The following is a 27996-nucleotide window of genomic DNA, read 5'->3' as shown; positions in this document are numbered from 1 at the left end:
TTTCATCATTAAAAATTTTAATTACTTTTTTTATGATGTGACAGATCCACAACATGTATCATTGAATGACCTGCCCCTTAAAATCAGACAAGAAAGGGACTATCCAGGACAGCCCATGACATGACAGCAATATATCAGTGTAAATAACAACTAGGTATCACAAAATCTGTCTCCTTAACAATTCAAAAGATGCAGTCCTCCAACGACATACAATAATCCACATTCTTATACATGGCAGCTTTTTTTCACATTAAAATTTCGCTTTACATGTATTGCACTTCACAGCATAGTCTTTGTTTGGGGAATTGGATTAAACTACACAAGAAAAAACATATCAACAAGATATACATACAATTCAAAATTTACAGATATATAACAAGTCACTACATTTAAGTTGAGCACCAACTTTGTCATCTGTAGGTTGGCTTGTTTAATGATGACTTCCTTAGATAATTATTACAATGTCTAATTTACAAGCTGAATATCAAAGACAATAAATTCAGGAAATCTTTCTGCATCTGCCACTGGTTTCTGTGTCCCTTATTTTTACACACTTTAATTTGTACTTGTGGTGTACTTGTGGTAAAGGACACAAAAACCAGTGGATTGTGTTGCAACTAAAATTTTATTCTTGTAATGGTGTTTGACATTCAAAATTCGTGTTTTCTTTAAGGCTGTTTGTTCAGTCACAAACCATTCTTCAAATACTTATAAATATTTATAACAAAATGCTCCACATCATGAATTCAGAAATAAAGCTGGTAGAAAGTATTACTTTCTTGTGTATCAGTAAATTCCCTCAGAAATAAAATAAAGAAACAAGACTGAAAAAGGCTTATCAGAGTACATAAAAAATGTTACAAGAATACACTTGTAATCACGGAAAAAAGACATCCACTGTACTGTTATTACATTCAAAATAAAACGAGACATACTCCAACAAACCTGATTCAAGATTGTGATCATGATGACAATTCAGTATATACAGATGTTATCTTCTAATGCAAATTTCTATAGCAAAAAGTTCTGTTGGTCCAAATACATTCAATTTTCAATGACTTTAAACACTTTGCATACCAATTTTATCTTTACTATAACTTAATGAGACAGTCTTTATATTTCTTCCCCGTTACATTTAATAACATATTTGGATATTTCAAATTGCAAATAAAAATTCAGGGAAACCCTTTAGTTCTTCAGCAAACCCCTAAATGATACTGTATTTAAAAAAGCTAGTCATCTGAAATTTAGCTTGATATATCCAAATATTTTTTTCCCTGTAAACTGCATAGAGTGAAGCTGCCAAGGCTTTCTTAAAGTAAGGCTAACCATGAAACTTTGGTAAATCAATTTGCAGAGCATCACCTTTCAACATGTATTCCCCTACCATACAATACTGAATAATAACATCAAAGACATTAAAATTGTCAGATTTAGCATGCAAGAATTTTTTTTTTTTATTCCTGCTTGTGGGTTATACCTTTATATCATTTTTTATTTATTATACAATAGCTTTCCTGTCAATATAAAAATATATAGACAACACAAACCAAAACTAATCTGAGCAAATATACTGCAAGTGTCAATCAATTTAACCAAATATAAACCATATATTTGTGTCTGGTATCTTGGACCATACCTGATTTTAATTTATTCATCTGCCATATAATACTTTAAATTTCCTTATTCATAACTAATAAAATAAAAACATTTTTAAAATCATTCTAATTTTCTCAATTGATCTTTATCAATTTAATTACATTTATATTGCAGAAGGAATTTTAGTTTCATAGAAGCATCATAAAGCATTTTGGTGCAACAAGAACCTGCAAGTAGTTTGCTTTAAATGTGCAATGCAATTTAAATGGCTCATCTATATGAAAAAGACATTACATTCCTAAAACCTGTAGCTCAAAATAACACAATACAAAAGCATAATGAAAATCTGCAAAATGTGGATAGAAATTTAAAAATTTGTGCATTAATTACTAATATTCGTTAGTTATTCAATAAATCATAAACTATTTATAGAGACTGAATTATATAAAGAAAATATAAAAAGTAGACCCCTTTTTCCTGTTGAATAAGTAAGCAAAAAAAGAGAATGATTTAGAAGTATTAACTATGTCATTAAATGCACAAGTCATTCAGTCTGTCTATAAAGCATCACATATCTGGTTTTGACACATCACTGGATACAATACACAGTATTATACATCTATTCATTCTTCACGCTTTCACTTTCCTTCCATTAATAATGAAAATTATCCTCAAAACTATCTATCTGTTTAAAATGCACTTCTGCATATCAATTATGCAATGTTGTCGAATGTACCTGAAAACAACTGTTTTATTTTTATCATACAATTTGTTCCCAAATATCAATTTTTTTGTTTTTATCCAGACTTCACTGGCTTTCAGAAGAATTTCTTTCTGATATAATTTAAAGCTACTCCAGTTTGTCTGATATGATTGCAGATACATACAGTTCTGTAGCTGTATTATTATGAAGGAATGGTGTTGCAGAAAATCATCATCATTTAAATCAATTGTGTTCAATTCAGGACATTAAAATCTTACATTCTTTTAAGTTTCTCAATCACCTAGGCAGCAATTTCACTTGAATTAAGATCAACAAATAAAAACAACTTAATTCATCACTATATAAAAACACATTTTCATACATGGTGATTGAAAATGCAATTTTTTTAAAAAACAATATATTTCTCTAGAAAAACATCAAAAATCAATATTATAGACAAGATATATACTGAATAAAAGAGGTGCAGGAAGGGCGCTGACTGTCAGTCGTAGAACAGAGTTAATGAACGAAGTGAAAAGCCTTGGACTGTAAAATGTGTCCTTTTTTGTTACGTGATCTAAAAGGACTTAATCATTCAAGAATTCTTCTGCCAATAACACTGAACAACTGACAAAAACCGGGCCCAACTCATCTCGCATCAAGGAAGCTAGCATTGTATTGACTTATAAATCAGTGCCATGTCTAATGTAGTCAAGCCACCATTACTGGCTCTTTCATAATTATGAAATAGCATCTAGCTTCCGAAAATAACATTATATCTATTTCACAAATTAGTTTACAATAACTGCTCAGAGGATTTGGTTTGTACTGGCTAATTTACTCTTATGTACATTATTTCTTTACAAATAATCATATTGATTTTTATATTAAGACTGTTTTGATTATTTTTAACAATCCTTATTTGGTTATACTTGCACATTAATCCAGAAATGGTAATATTATGCATGATCTGAACTTTCTAACAATTCAGAATTAATGGTACTGGAAAGATTTTCTATGAAATTCTAACTGTTTACATTGAATTCCTGTTTATTTTACTTCTTGTTCCTTTTTGTGACTTTGTAAATCAATGCCGAGATGTGTCTGTAGATGCTCCCTGAAAATCCTCCGATCACGTCCCCTCTATATATTGTTATCACAGACTAGCTATAGTTAAAAGTCAATATGTAGTTGAGTCTGTGGCAGACTGGTCAGTGTTGACGGAACACGATCCCTGCCCAGCACTCCCCAGTGTCGGATAAAAGAAGAGAAGATAATGAAGATGAGACGTCACACTATAACACAGCAATTACTACAGTTGCTCTCACCACTTTTGTCTTTCTTTAACTGTCCTAGAAAATAAAGGAGAAAAAAATGATTGCATTCATTTCTGTCACTTTGTGATTCATGGGGCTGTCATTTGTATTATTTGTGTAATTACATGTCGTTCAGCAAAAATATTCTAAAGTACAAGTCATGTAATCTCAAGTCTGACCTTGACATATAACTTACATGTCAAGGACTCAGTATACTTTCTGCACTCAAGTGAGATAAGACATACTTATTTCCATTTTATCAACAAACTTGGTGCACTTAAAATAACATTACATAAACTAGTCAAGGATTCATAATTCACCCTCAAGAACAAATCTCATTAACTTGTACAATCATATTATAAATTACTCTTATCTGACCCTTTTATTTTCTTTTTTCATAATAATTTTCTAAATCTTGTTTGATAATAAATAATGTGATATTATAAAACAGGGAAATTTTTAACTGTGTTGATTTCATGTTTTTCCTAGCTTTGAAAGTGTGTGTTTGAGTGTGTTGGGGAGGAGGTGAGATAGTGATAAGTTGTTCATTCTTTTTGCTTCCAAATGTGATGTGTTTGACCATTTAGCATTTTCCATCTATTCATCTGTTACACTTGTCAATTATATAATCCAAGAGCAAAGGAGTATCATTTTGTGAGCTCTGTGCTACAATGCTAACCTGAGTCATTTTGGTCCTGCCCTATTTCAAAAGATTGTTTCAAGATTTTTTTTTTAATTCTCTATTCTAATCATAAATTTTTAATGTTTTGAACAAATTAACATGATTGATGAATCACTAAAAGAAACTGAAATTGAAATCTACATTAGTTGAAAGTGCTTGCATGGTTATTTGACAATCTGTCACTCTTGAGAAGATTTTAAAGATTTTTTCCAGGATAATTCCATGGAAAACTTTGATGCACAACCAAAAAGTGCTTGCATACTGACTAATTAAAATTCTTGAGGAGAATAATTTCTAGATTTTTTTCCACAGAATATTCCCATGTAAACATTTAATTCTTTAAAATGGCACAATTCTATCGTCCTATGGTCATGATATAATTTTGAATCTGCAATTTCCAAAGATGTCTGCATATTAAGATCTTGAGGAAAGTATTATTAAAGATCCCCCCCCCCCCAAACAAATTAATTTCTAAAACTTTGATCACCTGTTCTTGACCTACCCTAATCCATGATCTGAACAAACTTCAATTTATACATGTCAAAAATCTTTCGTGTAAATACCATGGCCCAGTGATTCTTCAGAAAAATAATTGTGAGCCAAACCTATTTTGCCAAGTTTGATTGTAATTTGCAAAACGTTCTAAGAAAAAAAAAACATGAAAAAGTTTAAACAGTGCCACTAACAGACAACAGACTAATTTTCAGACAGAAAAGTTCTTTAAAACCTTCTCATGGGTTAAAATGGGTTAAAATGTTTTCTTTGAGACTCTTTGAATCTAAATAGTACTTGTACTCGTCATACTTGTACTCACATTCAGCAGAGAATACAGTATACATACCTTGATTGTTTGGCTCTGGTAAGTTTTCTCGGGGCACCAAATGCATGACAGTTGTCTTCCCTTGTGGTAGTTGCAAAGCTGCAAAGACAACAACAGAAATTTTAATGTGTCCTACTTAATCATCTAGTACATGTATTTAGTCAATCAGCATCACTGCAAAGAAAAAATATATCAGAATCTTCATTTAATAATTACATTATATCAACCATTTAAAGTTAGAATTTACAAAATTCTTCAAAAAAAATAATGACAGAGAATGTAGTAGTTGCTACACTTGCACATGATTTGTCCTACTAAATGTATAATGTTTAAGTGTAGATTTTGTAAAATACAAGTTAAGCTGCTTCTCTTCATGACTTCAGCTGAAGTACTGAATCTAACTTTCTTTATTATAAGTGTTTTTATCCACTGTATAATCATTTTTTTTCCAATTCTACTCAGTCTGTAAGACTCCTAGGGAAGTGTTTGATTAATAACGTGAGGAATCTCCTACAAACCAAATTAAGATCTCTGATCTTTTTAGCACTACCACTAACCACTTTCTCCCAGTGGGACCACCATAAAAATATAGCCAGCTCAGGGCCAGAATAAGAGACTGTCATTGGATTGCTTCAGCTGATGCTGCTTTTTATTGGAACTTATAAGAAGTTCTGGTGTCTTTGCCTGTTAGGTGCCCCCAGGGTGAATCCTGACATCTGATTTTACTTTGCGATTACAACTATTCTGGCTTGATGCATGTATTACCCTACTGTAGCTCTCCAATCAATATACCCACTGAATGCACACCAGGATGAAATCAATAGCTGTATTAGGCTTCATCTGGTCTTGTTACTTTTGCATAAAAGCGACCTCCTAGGATTATTAACTAAAGCATTAAAATTTTATATAAAATTTGCTTCTCTCCACCCACTGACAATTGACCTTATTATTACAGCTTATTACCAGTAATGTCAAAGTCACTTGCCCTAACAAGCAGCCAAATAATATTTAGTCTCCCTTTTCATGTTCGAATTATATCTGATAATGAATATTGTAATCATAAAGATCATTGGCCTTTAAAAATATTTTATGCATCGCATAATGCGCCTATGTAGGTCACAGTTATGAAAACTTAATGAACTTGGTGTATATTTCTGAAACATTTTTGCTCTTAAAGAAAAATTATCTGCAATGCATTTACATACATTTTATATATATGTGTAGTATTTTGGTTTTATAATACATTTACATGTACAGTTAATTCTCGATAAACCGCCACCTTTTGTAATTTAGAAATCATGGCGGTATAACGAATTTGGCGATGAATTGAATTTCCCTTCTTCTGGAAAACAAGAAGTAGAGTTACCGTTCTTAGAAACACCATTTAGCGTTTCTATTCTTATTATTACATGTACATGTATATAAAAACATATTTCTGATTGAAAATACTTCAAGTAATTTTTTTTAATGTACAAATTCGCTATAAAACGATATGTGCAGTTATGAAATAAAGACAAGTACATGGGTGTGCATTTAAATCTGCAGTTCTGCTATTGAAAAAAAAACCATGCTGGGTCGATCGTCGTGATATATTGCCGATAGTAAGTAAAATGAATTCTTGAATAAACGTATTGTTTATGGCAACACTGTTAATTAAACATTCAAAATTTATACCGTATAATTATTTTTTCAGCAAACTTTGCATTGTTTTAAGCAGAGATAATCTAAATAATATAGTTATCGGCGTACTTTAACAACGACCGCTTTCGTGGCAAAGCTGTGACTAAATGAATTTTATTAAACAGAAAACAAAGAACTCGACCCACAAAGTGCCTCATAAGGCCTAGCAAATATGTAAAATTTGAATAGGCCTATAGAATAAATATTTTTGGTGAATCTCACCTTAGACCATTGATACAGTTTACGTGTGCAACATTTCTGTCGAAACCGGATGTTTTTGATATCAAAGTAAAAACTAAACCTTACAATGGTTCGAAGTTTTCCGGGAAAATGCCGAAAATAGGACAGTTAATCGTGATTTACACATTGAGCACATTCGTTACGGAAAATATTAAAACAGAAAAATAACAATCACTATGCAAGAGATATTTTCCAATGAAAATATTTACCCGTAACGTGTGTGCCCCTATTGAAAAAAGAAGAAATCAATATCTTTGAAAGAGCTATGACTACAAACCATCACACATTTCCATGTGTTTTACACAAATTAAATGCATCGAACAAGGGGGGTATTATATTTATAAGAGTAAAAGAACAACACATTTCTATTCCACATGTTTCAGACGATAATTAATAGTGGAAAAGAATTTCTGATATCAGATTCGAAAAAAAAAAACTTTATGCTATGATCATCTACACATACATATGACGTTACTGATTTAATTATACGTCATTTGTGACGTCATAAAAGATGTAAAGTGAGATTTCGCTTTTTTCATTTTAATAAAATTTCTAATGCTTTTATGGACCTATTGGGTAGCTTGCTGTCGTTAATAAATATACCTTTAAAAAAAAAGAAATGAGTAAAATTCTTGAAAAATAAATCATTAAAAAAATTAAACATTTGGGTTTCCTGTAAACTGGATCCCTGTAAACTGGATCCAAAATAGAACTCAGGTGAGAATGCGTACAGCACAAAATTTAGGGAATAACTATCTTCTAATTTGGTATTTGCGACCGTTAATGCTGATTTAACGGTCGCAAACTGAGTTTTACCGGCGACGCGTAAGCGGAGCCGGTAAAACGGATGTTTGCGACCGTTAAATCAGCATTAACGGTCGCAAATACCAAATTAGAAGTTTAGTTATTCCCATTCTAATGCAATCCATGCATTTTGTTTGTTGTTTACGTCTTATTTTGTTGAATTTTGTTACATGAAATACGTCACGGAGCATTGTATTTTTGCGTCGCTCTATTATGACGTCACAATGAAAAAGCTTCCACGCTCGTTAATGCTCGTTTTACTGCTTCAAACATCAGTGCATTAGCCAATCAAAGAGTGTTTTACAAAACAATTGCATTAGAATATGTTTTTAACAAATACCCATATCGAACTGTATGTAACATAAATTTGTATAAAACGCGCAGTTAGTGGTTACTGTAGCAATCGTGAAAAGTATAATTATAGCGAGCGCAGCGAGGCGGCGCGAAGCGCCGCTCGCGTAGTGAGCTCAATAGACTAACGTGTACGAACGGAGGAAATTCGGGTTGAAATCTGCACATTGTTTCAAGAAATTTTTATCTCACCGCGTGAAAAAATTCCAAACTCCCAATAATCCTTTGCGGTGCATAGCAACATGGTGGCTAAAACATAGCAACAACTTACTTGAAAAAAATTACAAACAACGATTTAATGCAATATCCATGCCACAAAACTATCATTTGCAATCTAAGTCAACAGGACTTTTTATTTGACGTCATACTTTCGTCACTTAACGGCTCAGGTATTTCCGATTTGTCGGAAACTTCCGAAAAGTTCGGAATCTCGATCCCGACGCTTGAGAAGTGATTTCTTTTTATTCTTTTCTTTTTTTAATGAACTGAGGATAGGCAGTGCAAGTAATAACTGCAAAAGGTTTTTTGATAGTAAATAACTGCGCTCGCCCCAACGGTCGCACCGTAGAACATATTATAATCCTTTTGAAACGAAAAATACTTGTCTGGCTTCTTATTTAAAAAAAGTATAAGTATATTTGATATATCTTTTATTTACGTCGAAAGTATTAATCTTGATACACTCACTGTCGTTTTTCCGACATACTTTAGATATGTTTCCAGAATTAAAACGCATAATTTTAATACATTTTTCTAGATGTCACTATAGTTCATGTAACTACTAGAAATATTAAGGTACGGGTCATGGCATCGCTTTCCCCCTAAAGGAGTGGCTTGGAGTCGAGAAATATTAATAAGCTAAAAAAGTTATACACTTTATATAATTAAGAAAGAACACAAATTTAAGCATGTATGTGTGTGTGGGGGGGATTTTTCCTAAGAAGTGCCTTTCATCCTTTCTTTCTTTATTTCTTCATTCAATTTTGCACGATGGTCGAGACACTTCAGTAAAATTAATAATATTCAAGTCAATTATGGAACCATAATTTTTTTTCAAAGTGTTGTGGTGTAGGGGAGTCATATCCACTTCATATCCACTTGTACTATCAATTAAAATAAAATGTCTAAAGTACCCTTTCCAAAAGTCAAACTTAAACTCATTGACAAGGATAAAGCTTTAAACCGATTAACCCTATCGGGGGGGGGGGGGGGGGGGGGGGGTTGTTAACTTTACATGTGTATATATTAGGGATTGCAATCGATTGCAGAATTGCTAATCGGTTAAATGCCAAACATTCCGTCCGATTAACCGGTTAGTCGCATCAAGATATACATATTGACAATTTTTTTTTCATAAAAGGCTAAAAAGACATTAGTTAGAAGTTACATTCTGTTTATTATTTTGATTGGGGAATTTTATGTACATAAGAGTATATTTCATTTCAATTTCAATAGACAAGAAAAAAATAAGAAAACCACGAATCTTGCTTGCGAAATCAGAAAGGGATAATTTTCAACGCCGATGTTAAAGAAGTTAATTCTGCGTTAATACCATAACCAGAAGTAGTAGATATGTCTGACCTTTCAATTTATTTACAATTTACAACCAAATATTCTTAATTATTTAAAGATGTGTAAAAACCCTAAATAAAAATTTAATCGGCAGCACTTTCCTTTCTAAAAAAAAAGAAAAAAAGCAGAAGGGATTTTTAGGAAACTGCGATCAAATTTACATATATTTAATTTTTTCCGACTTCCCGATTACGGATGTTCTACGGATTAGCATCGTTCCGACCGATTTATCGATTAACTGGTTACAAATTGCCATCCCTAGTATATACACGATTCTTCTTACCAAATGCAGAGGACCTGTGTATTCTTTGGGTGCGCTGGTATGGTATTTTTTACTTTACTTTTACTTACTCTGAAATCTGAACTCCCACTTGAACCACTACGGAGATTGTTTGTTTCTCACCAAGTGTGTTGGGGGGGGGGGGGGGGATTTAATATTAATAACTCTGCTTTCTCGCCCCTTTTTAAATGCAGAATTTTACCTTTTCAAATCAACATTGTCATATTATGGCTAAAGTCTTCAAGCATAGTCTGTATAGATACTCATAAAAGATTTTTTTTTTTGGAGAAAGAGACTTTCCATATATACATGATATTGAATAAATAAAATCGTATACTTCACCGTAAAATCCCAGCTTAGCCATTACAGCTATGGAGGTATTTGTATTATTTGAATGAGAAGGCGGGGCGTCTTAAGTAAAAACAAAAATAAGAATAACTGACCCATAAAACTCCTCTTGCTTCGTGCTAGAGACCGGCAAAATATAAACATATATTTTTGATTGAATTATATGACATGTTATTCCACTAAATTTACGAGATATATTTGAAATGACTTACTAAAAATTCGTTAAGACACAATGGAATCTGTAAAGAGAGCGATTGCATTAATGTTGCTTTGAGCAAAATCCTGTTTATTCATGCTAAACAAGTTAATATGATCTTCTTCGTATAGGAATTCAATAATTCTTGAAATTCACTCGTGTATTTTTTTTTTATTTTACGAACTCTCTCTGCGTAGTAAGATAAATGATAATTCACTTCAAAATATGTTTAATGCTTTTTCCTTTTGATTGACACCCCCCCCACCCCAAATACGTTGATCGGACATGTGCAAGGCTCATACAAGTGCATTTTCTAGCTTTTAAACATTATGCTCTAAAATACCTGCGAACATGGAATTTTTTACATGATCTGAAATAATATGATTTTTCTGCCGAGGTCAAAATAAAAAATACATTTGTTTCCCCTAACGCGACCTACCCAATTTAATCGCACCGACTAAAAAGATTTTTTAAATAAGATTATAATTCAAATTATTTTTTCAAATTGTTACCCAGGTTTTATAAAATATGTGTGAGATTTCATCAAAATCAGTTTTTATCAGAACTGCCGACATTGTTCAACTGTGATTTTCTAGCATTTGTTGGAAACAAAATGATGCCCAGATGTGTTTATAGAGAATAAGATCTTCATAAAACAACGGCGACGTATCAGTCTTGTTCCTTTGGCTAATAAAAATTCTTCTTTCTTGAAACAATTTGAAAATAAGTTGTGACATTAAACAGAACATTTGAGAATATTTACTTCAATTATATGTCTAAGCACCTTTAATAAATAGGTGCATTATAATCCTACAGTCATCTCTATCGCCATTTTACGTGACGTTATATTACAAAAAGTGACGTTCCTAATGCATTTTTCCATCAAAACAATACCATATTGCAAGATCTCGTTTTGAACAAGTATAATAGATATCGAAAAAAGAAAAACGGTTATGAAAAGCTTAAAGTCTCCACTATCGATAATAAAAATCATTTTAATTTTGGGGATGAGGCCATATTTTATGGTTCGTGGATTAAGCTCTTATTATAACAGTTTATGTTAAAATTCTTGTTTATTTAGTTCTTGTTTAATTACTTAATTGCATGTACCTTGTCTGCCTTTGCATGCTTTACAACAGGGATAGTGTCAACCAATTAACCGCGCTTCACTGACCACACGCATCTGTGGCGGTATATCGAGATAATTGACACTTAAAAATGGACGTTTGTTGTGAAAACAGGGTGGCGGATGGCGGTATGCGAATTTGGCGTTATAAAGAGAATTTTATATAGCAGGAAAAACGTTCTTGGGAAATCATGGCGGTATAGCGAAAATGGCGATGAATCGAATGGCGATAATTCGAGAATTGACTGTACTTAAATCCTCACATTTTTTTTTTTTTTTTAAAAATGTTAACTAAAATTCATACATCGTAGACATTTCAAATTGTCTAAAAAGACTCCAACAAAACTTTCTCATATACCGTATAGAGGGTATTTTTAGCAGGATGCTAACATTGGCTTTTTTTTAGCGGTTTCACATAATTATTGGGATACCTTTGAGCAAGCAAAATGTGAAAGAAACCCGCTATATGGTAATTTGACTATATGCCGCATGTTCTTTTTATTTTGCCTTTAATAATACAATGTGTTAAAGAAAAGTTTTTAAAAGACCATTAAAACTTTTCATTAAAACATTCTATTCATATAGGTAAAATAAAAAATATACAAAAAGAATTGAGAAAAATGTGTTACCTCCTAGTGTTACATTTCCATGTAGGAACCTTCCTTGATAAATGAGTCGTAGAATATTACTGCCAGGTAAACTCTCATCAGCCCATTCTACAAAGGAAACATTTCAGAGTACACTCAAAATAGAACAAAATTTCAACAGGTTGTAATCTAATCAGGATACTTCGTTCTTTAATGTAGATCTTCTTATTTCAAGTATTAGAAAAAGTAATTTATAAATGAATGTCATGTACATGAGTTCAACGGAGTAAAGAATAACAATCAAGACTGTGAACCATTCAATTAATTGATTCTTATTTACCAGGTATATATAAATGGAAATTTGACGTTCCTTTCACACTATGATATATAACATTTATAACAATAAATTATCTTGATTGCAATAAAATAAAAATTGAAATGAAAATGCTTGACTAAGGAGATACCGGGTAGAAGCACTAGATATGCGACTTTCCCTATCTTTACCAGTGTCATTGTTCTACAACATCAGGTTCTACTCGGAAGGTCAATGACACTGGATTACTGCTAAATATAAAGCCCAACCAAAAGCAAAAACTTCCTAAGCTCTGAATAACAATTATTCTGAACAAGAGGCCCATGGGCCACATCGCTCACCTGAGCACTATGGCTATGAAAAAGTAGAAATTGGTTTATTATTGAAAAGTTTAAATCCAAAAGTAGTCCCATGACCAATCATAGCTTTGCTATTCTTAAGAAGCTGATTTTTAAAGAATTTTTCTATATGTCTATGTAAAACTTTGGTCGGACATTGTGGCCCCGCCCTACCCCCGGCGGTCATGATTTGAACAAATTTGAATCTACACTACCTGAGAATGCTTCCATATAAATATGATCAATTCTGGCTTTGCTATTCTTGAGAAGAAGATTTTTAAAGAATTTTCCTATATATTTCTATGTAAAACTTTGGTCAGCCATTGTGGCCCCGCCCTACTCCCGGGGGTCATGATTTGAACAAACTTGAATTTACACTACCTAATGATGCTTCCATATAAATATGATCAATTGTAGCTTTGTTATTCTTGAGAAGAAGATTTTTAAAGAATTTTCCTATATATTTCTATGTAAAACTTTGGTCGGCCATTGTGGCCCAGCCCTAACCCGGGGGGTCATGATTTGAACAAACTTGAATCTAAACTACCTGAGGATGCTTCCATATAAATATGATCAATTCTGGCTTTGCTATTCTTGAGAAGATTTTTAAAGAATTTTCCTATATATTTCTATTTAAAACTTTGGTTGGCCATTGTGGCCCCACCCTACCCCCGGGGGTCATGATTTGAACAAATTTGAATCTACACTACCTGAGGATATTTCCCCATAAGTTTCATCTTTCCTGGCACAGTGGTTCTTGAGTAAAAGATTTTTAAAACATACCACCAAATTTTCATTAATTCCCAATTATCTCCCCTTAAATGAGGGTGTGGCCCTTCATTTGAAAAAACTTGAATCCCCTTCACCCAAGGTTGCTTTGTGGCAAGTTTGGTTGAAATTGGCCTTGAGAAGAAGTCAAAAATGTGAAAAGTTTACAGACAGACAGACAGACAGACGGACAGACGGACAGACAGACAGCTAGACGGACGCCGGATAAAATGTGATCAGAAAAGCTCACTTGAGCCTTCGGCTCAGGTGAGCTAAAAACTGATTAAAGACTAAAACAAACTTTTTCATACATGTCTGTCTATAACTCTGATCGATTTTTCACACTGCTAACCAGTAGTAGTAAAAAGTTCATATATTCATTTTCAAATTATAGTGTGAAAAACTCTTTTGAACTTTCTTTCCTTAGTTTTGTGGTCATACAATTATGTTGCAATAAAGCTTTATCAAATGTGCTATTAATTAATCACCTCCTATCTCTGCGATACAATACAAAATACCCATTCTGATAACTGTCCACGAAATTCTATTCTCTCTCTCTATTTCCAAATCCCTGTTCACAGTTACACAGTGGAAGACAACGTACCCCAGCTATCATGTTCCTTTCTATGTCTATCAGTCAATGGCTACACGCTTATTGTGTTACAAGATAGGGCTGACATCCAACAATGCTTTCCAAATCTCTTGACAGACCTTGGTGTTTGACCCATAGATAAGCACTATTGCAGCAAAATCCAAGTGATCAATACATCGCATTTACAAATGCTGAAGCAAAAGGGACTGATTATATTACATCTCCCAACCTTGTTCAATATTGCCTCTCCTAAACCCTATTGTATTGGTGTGCTGACATTATTTGCCCCCTAAGGATTGCAGAGAATGAATTAATAAGCTTCTACTTTAATTCTGAAAATCAGTCTTCACGAAAACTTTTCAACCTAACTGGCCAGTCGGACCAGTGAACTTTCAAAATTTAATGGCCCACCCAAATTTTTACTGGTCCCTTAATTAATAAATAAAACAAATACATTTTCATAACTGTAAATTTATACATGTTTGCACACTTCAACTTTTGTATGCCGTCATTTTTCATCCTTTGTCGCATTTCGGTAAGTTGTTCTTTGGAAATTCGCACATTTTACGTACTAGTTAATAGTTACTAGCTAGTTCCAGTTGTTACGTAATACATCCATGTTACAATAAACCAATTCAACAACACGTGCTTGTTCTTTATAATTATATATCAATGAAATTTATGCAAGTAAGTCAGTTAAGATATATATTGACTGTGTATGATTTTTATAATCAACAAGCCCATCGGACTTCTTGAATTTTGATTTTCACTGACCCGACATCCAAATTCACTGGCCTCGGTCTTCGGACCAGTGAGTTTTCGTGAAGACTGGAAAATGCTTAATCATGTTAAGTCACTACTTACTTAATGAAATAATCCATCATTCTTCCTTCATTATATCTGTTATTTAATGTGAAAACTTGCACATCCTAGAAACCCATGCTATGAAAGTCTCATCCGATACCTTACCTTCAACCCCTCGAAAAAACAAATCTTACTTCTGATGTCCAAACCAGCAGCAACCTTCTACATGTACTTCAATTAATCATCATTAAAAGAATAATTTTCTTTCCCCTAGAGTCCAATTTTTTCATTTCATGTTTATAGCTCTTTTTAACGGCATACTCTAAAACCTGGCCTGGCCCCTTTGGCCTGGCCTGGCCTGGCCTGGCCTCTAAGTTGGCCTGGCCTCTATTTTGGCCTCTAATTTGGCTTCAAACCAAATTTTGGCCTGGCCTCAAAAGTTGGCCTGGCCTCAAATTTGGCCTCTGTAAAAATTTTTGGCCTCAATTTTGGCCTCACTCAAAAATATTTTCTTTTTCAGAATTTGATTGATTTTATTGATTTTTTATTGGTTTCATTTTTTCACAGATTAAGCAGGTGATTAATATATTTCTGTTGATATGTAAATGTGAACATTAAAATAATTATACACTACTACCAATCTGATTTATTTTTATTGATTTTCTATTGATCTGTTGCAATTCTGAAGACTATAACACAGAGCATATAATTTTACTTTCAAAAAGACACTCTCTTAATGATTTATTAAATGTGCCTTTATTTTTTTAAATTTCCATGGTAGGAATGATAATTTTTACAGAGTAAAAAACATTTACAAAATCAGGGAGAGGGCTAAAATAGGCTGCGCCTGCTGCCCAGCCCTATTCACGATAACACCAGTGAATAAAATTTTGTTTAAATAAAACAAATACTTAGAAACATCACAATTAAATTATGAAGACAACAAAGAAATGCAGATGAGTAGTAATTAACCAAGAACTAAAAAGAATTTTAAATTTGCCGTTTTAAGTATTACTTGTTTAATACAAGTTTTTTTAACTGTCTTTATTTAGAATTAAAAAAAATATGTTTGATGATGTTGACTACTTTTACAAATGATAGAAAAAGAGTCAATACTATGATATGCAAGTAATCTATATGATAGGGTTCTAATGGTGAATAGGATGCAATTGTTTTACAGCACAAATGTTAATAATCTATCATCAAACTCAACTTTTGTTTTGATAATTGTAGGTAGTGAAAGTTGTAGCAGGAAATTCTTTATAAATCATGGGTGGCTTAACAGCCTATGCACATATACATGTCATTACTGATTAACTCCAACCTTTAAACTCCCTGTCAAGAACCATGCTGCAGAATTTTTTGTCATTTGATATCTAATTACAGTGTTACGGCACACCAGGAACAGAAAGTTATTTATCTGATAATGTTATTTATCTTAATTTTTTTTTAAATACCAACTGTTCTTAGATTAAAGTGAACATGAATTTTTAACAGAGTAATCAAATAAGTGTGATAAAAATATTTTGGTATCTGTCTTGGTATATTTATTTGAAAAAAAAATCTTAGGTGCCTGTATTCATATATCACACAGATGATGCAGGCATAACAGTAACACAACACTCCATAGTGTGTGAAAGATGATGATTCATCTATTAACAAGTGGGAATTTTTCGAAGCTATTAATGACATTTGACATGAATTATTACTAGAGATTTTTTTCAATGTTCACAATTTGGAAAACACAAAATAAACTCTGATACTTTTTTTTTCTAAATAATTATAAGCAAGAGTATCGGTAGCGTGTCTGTATGAAATACCTGTAAATAATAAAATGAAATAACTGTACACTGATCAATTGATAATCAATAAAATAATCCTTATTGGTGGTAGTACATGATTATTTTAATGTTCACATTTACATATCATCAAAAATATATTAATCACCTGCTTAATCTGTGAAAAAAAATGAAACCAGTAAAAAATCAATAAAATCAATCAAATTCTGAAAAAGAAAATATTTTTGAGTGAGGCCAAAATTGAGGCCAAAAATTTTTACAGAGGCCAAAATTTGGTTTGAAGCCAAATTAGAGGCCAAAATAGAGGCCAGGCCAACTTAGAGGCCAGGCCAGGCCAAAGGGGCCAGGCCAGGTTTTAGAGTATGCCCTTTTTAACAACTTTTATCTCCTCTCTGGAAAACCATTAATGAGAATAACAGCATTTCCAGAATTTCTCAATAAACCTCACACACTAAAACAAGAGGCCCTTTAAAACATTCCCATTAATTTTCATTAATTGTAATCATTTACCCTTGACAGAGGGTGTGGCCCTTTCATTTAACAATCCTAAAGAGCTACAGCCACGAAGTGCCAAAATATGCCCTGTCCCCAAAATAAATGAAATTTTACTCTGTGATAGGTTAGACTTTGTGGTTTATAACACAATTTATTTTTTAGTCATATCTTTTCCAGTTTTCTTTTTATAGTCGTTTGAAAATGGTATTGTTTCAAGTAAAATCTACATGTATAACGTCATGACTTTTGAAGTTATATATACGCATGTATATTGTAACAGTATGACGTTAACGTTAGATAAATGAAGTTTATTATATCTACATTATCAGAAGGGTGTCCGTTAAAATAAACCCTACCTAAGAATTTGGGAAATTTTATCAAAGGACCGTTAGGAAGTTTTGAATCATGAGATAAATAGAATGTCGTGTAGCTATCTAGTTTTTGCTTTGATTAAAAAAAGTGTCAAATACTGTTATATTGTCCTGTTAAATAAAAAACAATTTTTTTTAAAAATGATACATTAAGAGAAAAATGGGGGAAATCATTCACGGTGTAAATATTACCTGTATCCACAGTATTGATTAATCCGTAAAGTCACGAAAAAGAGAATATTAAGTGTTCAATTTTATTGGGGGTGGGGGTAAAATCATAGTATAGCTATATTAGTATTATTAGTATACTAATATATATACTAGAATATTAGTATAGCTAATAGAAGGCTGTTTTAATGACGGTTGCAACTTGTGCGATTATTCAAAACACAAGGATCGTGCGTAATTAACATTATCACGTGTATATACATGAATTTGTTGCGTATCATGCTTAATTGTATGGACATTATGTTTAAAATTATCCCTCGGACTTGCTGTACATATGGAAGGATATAATTTTGCCGACATACCTTCACACGTTTTTTATCGTTAAGTGTTATCCCTTCGGTAGAAGCTCTAGGGTAGTGTACATTGCTATATGCATATTGGAAATTCATTCGAGATTCATAGTCAAAGACATTTGACGGCACTTGTTTGGATAAACTGTAAATCAATTACCAAATCTATAACCACTTTATTTAAACCATTTTAAATGCCAACAGATGAACAGGCGCGGATCCAGAATTTTTTCCACTCAAAAAATATACAAGCCAGAAATCTCTTCTCATGCAAAAAAAAAAAGCAAACAAACAAAACAAATCAACAGCAAACCCGCAAATAAACAAAATAAACCCGTATAAACTCCTTTCCCATGTTTCGGATTGTTTCCCCCATCTGCTATAGACAAGGTCTAGAGTCGGCATGCACAGCTCTTTCTCTCAGAATGGGAGAATATGGGCATCGTGGTCGTGGTTTGCAATGATGATTGTGTTTCCCATACAAATAAAACCATGACTTTTTACACAAACTCAACACAGATTCCAGGGTTTATACAAACTCAACACAGATTCCAGGGTTTTAGTGTCATCTAGGAGGGATCCAAGGTCACTTTTACTTAGTTTAGTATAGGTATTCAAAACTCCGCAAATCCCAGTCTCTTCATTTAGATCCGCGCATTGATGAATACCGGGTACACAGACAAAGGAGGTAACGTTTATAATTTACCAATTCATCGAATTCCTATCAAATCGCTATCATCTCGGGGAAAGAGAGAAAAAATGTGAAAATAACACATCCTAAATACCAAGCAAGCATATCTTAAAATTATGATCAATGAAGGCGACGAAATTACATGCACGAGATAATTCCGATATTCTGGGACACCCCATGTATTAAATAACTGCTGTCATTTTATATAATGTTTGATACCCCTTTTGATTAAAACCTGTAATATGTAAGTCCGTTCAAGTGTAGATTAAGGCCAGTCATATGTTCTGCAGTTTAAGATCTATATTATATTTCTTAACAATAAAGAAGAAGATTAAAGATCACCCCCGCTGTTGTGATATGGAACGCTTTGGACCATACAACAATTACAAAATCAATGTTGCTGATCAGCTGGGGATATTTTTACATTTATAGAATAAAGAAAGTAAATTACCCTACCCTGTTGATTCATGTTTGTATTTATGAATGAACCCCCCCCCCTTCCAAACACTATCGAATAGATTTATTTCACTTCGTCAGTTTTTTCACTGGTAATTTATTTTTCGATTGTGTATGTAGGTATAATTTCTTTAGATTCATCTACCTCCAACTAACTGACGACCTGTAGTAAAGATTACCTACAGGTAATACCTACAGGTAAATATTTAAAGCACATTGCGAAGGGGGCGTCGCGAATTTTTTTTTAAATACTGAATTCAAAGACACGCCAATGCAAGGACATATTTCTATTTTATATTTTTACCAAATGGAATCATAATTGTTTGAAGTATATATTGATGAAAATATCACTATACAGTATACATATGTACATACATCGATGTCCTCAGTGCGAAGCTACGCACAGCATCATTAACATAGGGGATTGTCTTCCGCATCATTAAATGTAAAATAATTTTTTTTTTAAATTTAAATCTTTTTAAAGCTATATAGTTTATGTATATATGTGTGGTACGTCTTTTTTAAACGTGGTTTTTCTTTGCTGAAAGTGTCAGGATCTTTATTTTAACACTTTTTAAGTGTATTTAAAGAAGATTAAATTTAAAAAAAAAATCATTTTACATCTAATAATCCGGAAGACAAGCCCCTATGATCATAAATAGGATTTTTGCTTTTGAAGCAGTATGAAAATTTACTTTTTCTACACCTGCATAAAATTATTTCGGAAGATTTTGTTTAAAAGTAAAGTAGATCGCTGGCTGATATACGTATGTAAATTGCGGCTATAATATATAACATCTCTCGTAATATTATAAGGAACTTGAAATTGAAATATACTCATCCAAGTTCAAGAGTTTGTTTCGTAGAATTGCAGACAATAGATGTTTATATCCTTCAATCTCGTACATTATTTCTTTTTTTATTAATATTTTAGCAGCAATCTAGCACAATATTATTTTGCTTGTATAACGAAGGGCAGACGTGATTATGATATTCCATGTTTTCACAGTGATATGGATCAAGAAAAAGGGGGGAGGTCCATTTTTTCAATTTGTTAATTACAACGAAGATAGTGTACAGCTTTAAAACAGAAACTGGCGATTGAAAGGGGTTGAAATTGGAGATAATAGAAATAGACCTCTGTTTATACATGTAATTTAATGATAAGTGATTTATCTTGAAAAAAATCAATTACCATCTAAAATAATAACAGTCTCTATGACGTCACAATTGACGTATTTGTATTACTTTTAACGTCATGTTCAAAGACTGACGAAGAGAAATGTAACAAATTATGTTTTTTTTTTGAGTTTTGAATTCAGATAATATAAATCGAAGATCATGCCTCTCCACAAATTTGGTTTCAAACGAACTACTGATTATTTTTGTAATATATTGTGTGTTATTTTTATACAACTATTGTTATATAAACCAAATATTACCGAATGTTTAACAAAACTGGTGAATCTTTGCGACATCAAAATTTAAATGTAAAGGCATATTTCATATTGGCCACACGTATGAACAACGATTATATTAAGCGTGTAGATTTGTATCAGCAATATCTATACATATGGTAAGTATGAAAGTTGTTCTTTACTGTGGCCACACTTAATTTTGGGAAAATCAGTCGAAAAATCGGCATTTTTTAACGTTTTTATGAAACCGTCGCATCTTCAAACCATCGCACGTGCCTAACAGCGCATTATTTAATAAAATGAGTTACGTGAGGAAAAGAAGTATGTTGTCCTCTAATAATTAACGTATAATACCTGCCATGAATAGAAACTCGATTTTTGTGAAAAACACAGGGCCAAATATGATGGTTCGTGGCTTTACCTCTTTCTTAACACAAAGATGCTTTGCAACGAGTTTAGTTGTAACTTGGTTGGTCCAAGAAGATTTCGAAAATTTGAGAAGCTTACTGTTGTCGAACAACTTATGACATGGAAGCCTATGGCTCAGTGAGTGAAATAAAAATAATGGGAACTGTTTGAGTTCATTATATTTCATTAAAGATCAATTTTGAACTTGAGCCAGCCATGAAATTAGAATATTGGTGAACAAGATGTGATTGTGAACTACTGATGCCCCTATATGGCAACATAGCAAAGATGAAACTTTTCTCAAATGCAAATTTATTAAATATGTTGGTACCCAGAGTAAGGTCTTCTCACAAGTAATACAATTATGAAATATGAAAGCCCTATTGCCATCTGTTCAAAAGTTATGGCCAAGGTTAAAATTTTTAAAAGTGGGTCAAACTCCAAAGTCAAGTTCAAAGGCTCAAAGTTGTTGGTATCCAACGAAAGGTTTTGTCACAAGGATTAAAAATGTGAAGTATGAAAGCCATAGCCCTAACCCTTTAAAAGTTATGGTCAATGTTTGTTTTTATACATTAGGTCAAGGTCAAAAGGTCAAAGTTGTTGGTATCCAATGAAAGGTCTTGTCATAAAGAACAAATATGTGAAGTATGAAATTCCTAGTATCTATGGTTCAAAAGTTAGGGCCAAAGAAAAAGTTTGGAATTTTTGTGTAAAAGTGTGTCAAACTCTGAGGTCAAGGTCAAAAGGTCAAATTTGGTGGTACCAAAAGAAAGGTCTTATCACAAGGAATACATATGTGAAATATGAAAGTCATAGCTCCACTATATCAAAAGATATGGGCAAGCTAGGTTAAAGTTTTTGCAGACAAACAGCTAGACAGACGGACCGACACAACAAAAACTATGTACACCTGAATCTTCGATTACGGGGGGCAAAAAAAAGTTTTACTAATGACAGAACAAGGTAAGTGTACATTGATTTACATATCAATAACATCATAATTTATTGGTAAATTTGCATTTTGTCAAAAAAAAAAAGGATTCCCATTAAAACCCATGAAAATTAATGAAAACCAGTGGTCTCTCGTTATTGCCTGGACAAAGACAAACATGACAAAAATAAAATTTCCCCCTGTGAAGGAAAGACACAAGCATCCTTTTCTCTTATTATTCGCTGCACTAAAGCTTATCTGACAAAATTCAATCCATACAATTAATATATTCCACTTGACGACGGCTGTTACCTGAAGGCCAGTTCCTATATACGGACTCTGTTATATCTCCCGCGGAGTCATTAGGGGAGAACAGGTACTCCTTTGTTTTTCCACTCACCAAAATCAAACGTAAATTGATCTGCAAAAGAGTGAAAAAATATTAGAAATATATAGCCAGTGCATCCTATTTCAAATTTGACAATTTAATCTCTACAATTTTTGTAAAGTCTTGTGACATTTTAACTCTACTTTATGTCTATATGATAAATTTACTAATTTTATCCTCAAGGAACCTATTGCTTAAACATTCCTTCGAAGTTTAAAAAAACAAATATTTGAAATCTTTGGTGTTATCTCAGACAGAAAACAAGTTCCATAATTAAGCTAGTGTGCTGTAGATCAAAAATCCTTTATCATCATTCTACTTTCTTATAACAATTGAAAATTTGAGTGTTAAACTTGGACTAGTGTCCTGACCTGACACAAGCAGTAAAACAATAAAAACATTGCTTCAAGATATGTAGATGTTTTAGTAGGTCCCTCAAGTTGGGGGCCATATATCTGATACAATTACTTGTCCTTAGTACATGTTTAATGGTGTCTTTGACACAAGATATGTATTGAATCATTTGGAATATAACAGCATGTTTTCTTCCCAAATTATTACCGGTAATATTTACTTTTTTCCCCTTTGAGTGCATGGAACAAATAAATATGATATACATATGTCACTGTTTCAGCTCTCCCATGATATATTTATTTTTTCCCCCAATCAAATGCACTGTCCTTAATCTATATTTTCATCTCCTGATACAACCATCTACAGAAAGTAAATATTTTGAGAGATATATATTTGATCTAGAAGACAAACACAAAAAAGATTTCCCTCTGAGATTAATGACATCTCATTTGTTTTTGAGATGTAGATCATATCATAAATATTACCTTTTAACCACAGAAAAAAATTATTAACTTGTCATCCTATATATTTTGATTAGAAAAGCTTCCTAAGCCTTTGGATCAGAAAAAAATTAATAAATATATACTATGTATCTCTTTGTTTTACTTCCTCCGCAATCAAGCACCCTTTATACACATAAAACATATTTCACTGGAATGTGGCACCTCACATAATGGGACAGGCAGTGTAGCAAACCATTCCATGTCTAACTTGTTCAAGAACATAAATAATTAGTTCAAAGCACAAAAATAACTGACAATACTGTATATCTGATGATTGGTCTTACACAAAAAGACTGAACAAAATCAATATTTACTATAGCAGTCCTGTTCATCTCTTCATTACAAAAAATAATGTAGGTTTAACATGAACACATCTGTTTTAGTGAGTAGCATGAGTGGTTGTAATAAGAGAAGAATGATGAAATTAAAGCCTCACAGTTATATAAACTATACAGAGTTAAATACTACCTAGTGACAATCTATCTCCAGCATCTACTGTCTGTTGCCATGGAATTTTACATCATCACTCTACAAATCCATCCTCAGATAATGACGATACTTTATTTGTTTACAAATGCCCTCTGAGAAAATCCATTGAAAAATGCATCAATTCAAAAATTTAACACCACAGTTGAACATTAAATTTTAAACACATGGGTAAATGAGTGATAATTTATAAAGGATTCTCCCTCTCTTCACATTAATAACCTGTGCACAATTACCACACATATAATCAACAAAATAACCTCATTAATCTGCAGGGGTTTCAAACTCTCTTACACTTCAGTAAATCTCGCTAAAGAAACCTCACTTTTAATCAACAAAAAGACAAGAGTCCTCAAGGGGGGAATCAGATCTGCTCAAATCACTGTACGATTCTCAGTGGGGAAGTAAATTTAAGCTACACTAAAATGATTGCATCAAAGAGCCTATTTTAAGTTGCTCTACAATTTAAAATGTTTAAATATATATAGTACATGCAGTAATAATTAATGTTATTACTGTAATATATTCAAGGTCCTGTCACTAGCTAAATTACTTATTCACTACCGTAAATCTGAAAATTTTTGCTGTGGATAAATTTTTAGCAAAATTGCGAGTTCACTGCATTCGCAAAAATATTTTTCGTAAAAATATTTCAACAATAAGAAAATGTAAACAAAGCAGTGGTCATTCGCAAAATTTTGAAACGTAAAAATTAATCAACAGCATTTTGACCCAGATTCGCAAAATAAAATCGACGCAAAAATTTCCAGATTTACGGTAGTTGTTTGGAGTGATTTCAAATGTACAAATCTATCCATATCATTATCCCATTTTTCCATCTATGCATCTACCTGGGATGGTTTCAGGGCAGTGTGCCTTCTTCTAAAGTTTCAGATATAGTTTTCACTGTCATTCATGTAATACAGTAAGTGTAAATTTCACAAAAAAAAAAAAGGTCCACTAATTGCTGATTTTCAGAAGTTTAAGGGATCTTTGCCCCTTGATCCCTTCCTTTCCACTTATTAGACCCTATCCTTGATCCACTGGGGACCTTGGTGGTACCCAGAACACTAACCATTTAATAGTGACCCCTCTTAGGTAAAATCTTGGGTTAGCACCTGTCTTTATTTTATATTCATTCCAACACACAAATATAAAATGATACTGTGATAAGCTATATAGGTAAGATAAGCTAGCACTGTATCCTAAACAGTTAAACATTGAAGTTAATTTCAGAGCCACTGGTGCATTTAACTGAATTGATAATTTATAGGTACATTCAATGGTGACTGGAGAAAGGGAGTCTCAATTCAAAATGGTAAAATAACTAGAATGGGCTTTACGTCAGTAATGGCATTATTGAGCTTTATAAAGCTTTTTGTCACTCACTGTAATTCCGAGGTGAAAACGCAATGATTTTAAGAGTTCTGTAGATCCAATGAGAAACTCATTTAAATATTCCAGTAATTAACTGTTTGGAAACTAACAATTGGGACTTCAAAATCAGTTCAATACACCCATTGTCTTTGAGATGCTCATGTTTGAGATACCAAAGTTTGACTATACAGTAACTTATATCTGCAATCAGGACCCTAAATACTAAGGGTGTCAATGCAGAATTCATAATTACTTCATATAGGAGTGCATGATGAATTGAAAAGAAAGCTATGCTTCAGAGTTATTCATTAACTTTATGCTCTGTCCCTATATGTGAATTTCACAATTACAGTGGACCTTCAGATATCCAGATGCCAGATATCCGGATGCTTCCGTATCCGGACGATTTTTCATCGGAACGAAATTTTTTAAATTTTTAAATGTTATTTTGTCTTGTTTTACTGGTGATTCAGATATCCGGATGCTTCACATATCCGGACAAATTGACTGGGAACCAAAGCGTCCGGATAAATGAGGGTCCACTGTATAAATTTTGTTTAAGATTTTAAAAAAAAAATTGTAAAAGCTTTAAATGATTCAATACATATGAAATAAACTTCTCTTATTCCCATAGCCTCAGCAATCTGACACAGGAGTTATATACTGAATTGATGAACACTTCCTACAATAGTTTATTTACAATAGTTTCTTTGGTGGTCAAGTCCTGACAAATATTACACATCTAATTAAGTAATCTTAATCAGCAATCACTAATCAGTTGCACTGCATTGGCTGACAAATAATAGTACCTAAAGCGTGAGGGGTTGTTTTCATAGTATAGGCAGGTCACTTGCTTCAGAGCAAGTTAAATTAAAGGGGGGATTTACAAATTAAGAAAGTTACTGATAACACATAATTGGAAGAATAACCTCTCCCTTCAAATCATTTAAACTGTGTGAGAAATGATGTGTAGTAGGAAAGGAGAAAAGCACAAAGAAAACATATGACTGGACCAGGAATGGAACCCGGGACCAATATGATATCCACAGTCCGTAAAGCCCGAACTTCTACATTCCTCAATTTCCTCCCTCCTTAAACAGTCTTTGACCTCAAAGACACAAGTTCAACCCCTGGCAGGAATTACTAATTTACACATACACTGTAACCTGAACAAGGTCCCCCCACACTGGCCACCTAATGTAGTAGGAAAGGAGAAATGCACAAAGAAAACATATGGCTGGACTGGGAATCGAACCTGGGACCCCTGCATTACTAGTCAGGTGCTCTAACCACTGAGCTATCCAGGCCGATATCCACGGTCCGTAAAGCCAGAACTTCTTCAGATGAATGATTAGCTAGACCATTTTATTCAAATGCTCTTCAGTATTTTATCACATATCTTATATCCATTTTTTATGTCTCTGCTGTTAACCATGTACGTCAGAAATGGGAAAAGCTGTTATAATCTTTTTTGGTCAGTCTCTCCTTGTACAAGTCAATCTCAGAAATTTGATGGACATGTCAAAATATATGGGCAAGTCACTTTCATTGAAATGCTGATTAACCTCTTTCATTAGCCATTCAGAAGAAGCGAGACTTCAAAAATTTCTTCTTGTTGCAGACATACTACAATGCAAAATGGAATGTCGAATACAGATTATGACACCGAGTTGACTTACTTCCATCAAAAACCAATGACAGTGAATCCGCAGGTATCTATTAGGAAAAAGAATGCAATACTTTTCTCTTACGCAAAGTGACATTAAAATACGTCAAACATCTCATAACAATATGCCAAATACACAAACTGTGTACAGTAGTACACAACCATGGAGACTTCATCATATTCAGATAAAGAGTTCATGACTTCAGATAATGTAGTATGTACACCAAATATTAGTAGTGCCTAATGGTAAATGCTTTGTTTACAAGTCTCCTACCTGCATGGCTACTGATCAGCTGATTTGGATATTTAGATTGTCAAAACAATACTGATTAAAAACGTGTATAACCAAAATATTTACCTTATCCAGAGGTATTCCTCGAGTTCCCATATCTTCCAGTCTGTAAATTATCGAAATACAAGACAAAAAAAATTAAGAAACCAAGTAAACATTAATTTTGATTACCCGGTCCCATCATCATCACTTCCGTTAAATCAGGTGGGTAAGTAAACAATCAGTCATTCATGATTACGTTTAATCAAGACGCATACTGTTATTGAATGCATCTAAAGTAAATGTTTTACAAAATAAAGGCCTAAATAGTAAAATTTCGCTTCTATGGCGGCGAAGAAAAAAGTTAAGTACGGCAAGGGATTTTGGGTAATGATTTTTTTTTCTTCGCGATTCAAGTGCATGCGTGAAAAAGTGGTTCCGTTTCCGGTTTCATGTTGGAAAAAAAGGAAAACATCAACAACTTGAACAAACAAAAATTTTCTGCATGTGTACGACTTTTTAAATGAGGTATATGTAGTTTAATGGTTAGAACATTATAATGCAAAGCTAAAGTCTCTGTAGAATAAGTTTTTGCTTGTGTTGAGGTGCCGTTTGTCCATATTCTCAGCATATTGTAACTGTTTAGCAGTTTGGCTTCTTTTCTTGTATTAATAAATACATCCCACTCACTAAAAGCATATTATTGATTAATAACCCATATACGTTACTCCAAATTTTGATTATT

General features: G+C 32.8%; 1 protein-coding gene across 1 annotated transcript; it reads right to left on the bottom strand.

Moving 5' to 3' along the window:
* Positions 1 to 27663, bottom strand: LOC134283610 (ubiquitin-like protein 3). The gene is made up of 5 exons (XM_062766116.1): positions 27339 to 27663; positions 22519 to 22627; positions 12347 to 12433; positions 5142 to 5219; positions 1 to 3654 (listed from the first exon to the last, which is right to left on the bottom strand). The coding sequence occupies exons 1-5, from the start codon at positions 27366 to 27368 to the stop codon at positions 3593 to 3595; spliced, it is 366 nt and encodes a 121-aa protein (XP_062622100.1). The 5' UTR covers positions 27369 to 27663; the 3' UTR covers positions 1 to 3592.
* Positions 27664 to 27996: the final 333 nt, after the last annotated feature.

The sequence above is a fragment of the Saccostrea cucullata genome, unplaced genomic scaffold (assembly GCF_032062105.1).
Source record: "Saccostrea cucullata isolate Sc308-1 unplaced genomic scaffold, CSIRO_AGI_Scuc_v1 ctg5077, whole genome shotgun sequence".
Lineage (NCBI taxonomy): Eukaryota > Metazoa > Mollusca > Bivalvia > Ostreida > Ostreidae > Saccostrea > Saccostrea cuccullata.
The sequence above is the reverse complement of the archived record's forward strand: the minus strand, read 5'-3'. Positions and strand labels throughout refer to the sequence as shown.

Excerpts from the sequence above, each read along its gene's own strand:
- LOC134283610 (XM_062766116.1), bottom strand. The coding sequence starts at position 27,368 with ATGGGAACTCGAGGAATACCTCTGGATAAG. Across the intron at positions 12,434-22,518 it reads ATATAGGAACTGGCCTTCAG|AATGGGCTGATGAGAGTTTA; the intron begins GTAACAGCCGTC and ends TTTCCTTTGTAG. Across the intron at positions 3,655-5,141 it reads ACCAGAGCCAAACAATCAAG|GACAGTTAAAGAAAGACAAA; the intron begins GTATGTATACTG and ends TTTATTTTCTAG.